This window comes from Diabrotica virgifera, chromosome 10 (genome assembly GCF_917563875.1).
Source record: "Diabrotica virgifera virgifera chromosome 10, PGI_DIABVI_V3a".
NCBI classification, from domain to species: Eukaryota; Metazoa; Arthropoda; class Insecta; order Coleoptera; family Chrysomelidae; genus Diabrotica; species Diabrotica virgifera.
In genome coordinates this window covers 79,936,643-79,939,174 of record NC_065452.1, presented here as the reverse complement: position 1 = coordinate 79,939,174, position 2,532 = coordinate 79,936,643, and the positions used below count along the sequence as shown (strand labels likewise).

The 2,532-nt window shown below is 33.1% G+C and overlaps 1 protein-coding gene across 1 annotated transcript in view; it reads left to right on the top strand.

Moving 5' to 3' along the window:
- The window catches only part of LOC114342541 (uncharacterized), a 379,450-nt gene extending 378,669 nt beyond the window's left edge, over positions 1–781 (top strand). The window contains exon 10 of the mRNA XM_050663028.1: positions 565–781. Coding sequence (XP_050518985.1) covers positions 565–781 — 217 coding nt within the window. The remainder of the gene's footprint in view (positions 1–564) is intronic.
- The last annotated feature ends 1,751 nt before the right edge of the window (positions 782–2,532 follow it).

Genomic DNA, 2,532 nt, shown 5'->3' with positions numbered 1-2,532 from the left:
GAAAATGTTTCTAATTGCAATAATAAAGATCTACCAGCAAGTGATTGGTTAAAAACACACTATGAGACATCTGACAAATTTAGTAACAATATCAAAAATCGTGACAGTGGAGGTACAACAAACAGTTCTCAGATTACTGATCAGTCCATAACGTACAGGAAAAAAAATTGTCGGAATGAAATTGAAATAAATGCAGCAATTAGAAAAAGTGGTAAAAGAGTAAGAAATAAAATTAATGCTTGTTACTACTGTAGTAAGCAAGTTATACTTATGGCAAGACACTTTGAAACCGTTTATTCCGAAGAATCAGAAGTAAAAAAATGTTTACTTCATCCCAAGGGTTCTCAAAAGAGAAAGCAAGCTTTCTTAGAATTGATTAGGGTGGGAGACTTCTATCACAATTGCAACGTTCTTTCTACAAAAAAAGGTCAGCTGATAGTAATTAGACGGCCAACAGCAGATGAAGCACAATTTGTTAGTGATATCAATTATGGTCCTTGTCCCAACTGTCTAGGATTTTTATTGAAAAAACATATCTGGCATCATGTGAAATATACATGCAAGGAAAAAAGTTAATATTGATGACCAGAAAGAATCCCGTCATGTTATTGACGAAAGCAATGCTCTCGTAGCTGATATATTCGGAATTGGTTTTACTAAAGATTTCACAAATTCAATAATAGCAAAGTTTAAAAACGATGAAATTGGTAACACCTGCAACAATGATATTTTGATATTGAAATATGGAGCCATGCAGTACGAGAAGTATGGTGATACTTAAAACGAGTTAACAAGACAAACCATGAGGCAGCTAGCTCGTTTAGTTATATCCCTTAAGAAATTAACTAACAGTAGGTCGCAAACGCTTGGCGATTTTCTGGTTCCTGAGAAATTCGATGTGGTTGTTCAAGCAACTAAAGACATTAGTATGACCATGGCAGCTAGTAGTAACTGTAGACCAGAATTTTATACTCCGAGTTTAGCTTTAAAATTGGGTTATGCTCTTAAGAAATGTGTGGCTATTCAGAGAGGCAGTGCTTTAAGAGCAGGAAATATGAAAAAAAAACAAGTCATTGTTATCATTCCTTCAGCTGATGAAAATGGAATGGAGCATAAGAATATCTTCCAATGCTATATCCACACTTTACCGAAGAAAATTGAATTCCACTCAACTTTTGCCAATTACGACCGATTTAGTGAAACTTAGTAATTATATCGATACAAACATGTTAAAGGCTAAACAAGAATTAATACAAGACTACACTAATAATTATAAGTGGACACGGCTTGCAACGTTAACTTTATCTAGAATAATATTGTTTAATAAACGCAGATCGGGTGAAGCAGCAAAAATGAAGCTAACTGATTATATTACCCGACCAACTTGGGCAGAGCAAAATACGGACGAAATAAAAAATTCTCTCACAATAATCGAAAAAAAACTGGCAGAGTCATTGACAGTAGTGGAAATTGAAGGGAAACGTGGCAAAAAGGTCCCAGTAATCCTAACTCCAAATACGAAACAATGTGTTGATATTTTGATTCAACATAGAGTTACATGTGGTATTTCAAGTCAAAATGTATACATTTTCGCCAGATCTAATCCATCTAGTTCAAATCTTAGGGGGCATGATTGCTTGAAAAAAATATGTGAAGAAATTGATTTGCAGAATCCTTCAGCAATAACGGGAACAAAGTTGCGTAAATATGTAGCAACTGTATGTCAACTATTTGACATGTCAGAAAATCAATATGACTGGTTAGCTCGTCACTTAGGTCATGACATTAAAGTACATCGTGATTTTTACAGAATGCACGAAAGTGCGATTGAACTCACCAAAGTAAGTCGATTGCTTATAGCTGTTGATAAAGGTGAAGTGAACAAGTTTGCTGGAAAATCTATTGACGAAATAGAAATTAAAGGTAATGTTTTGAATATTTAACTAGTATTAATTTGTTTGCTTCTATGATTCATTTTCTAGATCTGCCTACTTTAGAAGAAGATGAGGAAGAAGAACCAGAAGCTGAACCGGAAGGTGAAGCAGGAATTGATAATGATGAAAATGTTCAGACCATTCACAAAACAAAATGTAAGTGATTATTTGAACAATCTTAAGTCAAAACTAAAAAAAAAACAGTCAACAATATATGGAATATTTCAGTTGTAATCTGAGGTAAATGGGGCGTTGTAAAAACATGCCAAATTAAAATGAGAATACTATTTTTTGCTAACAATATAATTTATTAATTTATTGTTTATTGATTTTTTTAGTAAAAAAAAAGTCCAAAAAGATTTCCAGAGGTCCAGTTCCATGGACGGATCAAGAAAAGGAAGCCGTCTGCAATTATTTTAAACTTAATATTAAGAAGGGAATTGTACCAAACAAAAAAGAATGTGAGAAATGCATTGAGCGACATCCCATATTAGTTGAAAGATGTTGGTCAAAGATTAAATTTTGTGTTAAAAATGAAATTACTAAACTTATGCGCATTAAAAATAGCAAAAAGTAACTAATAACGCTGGATTTTTAG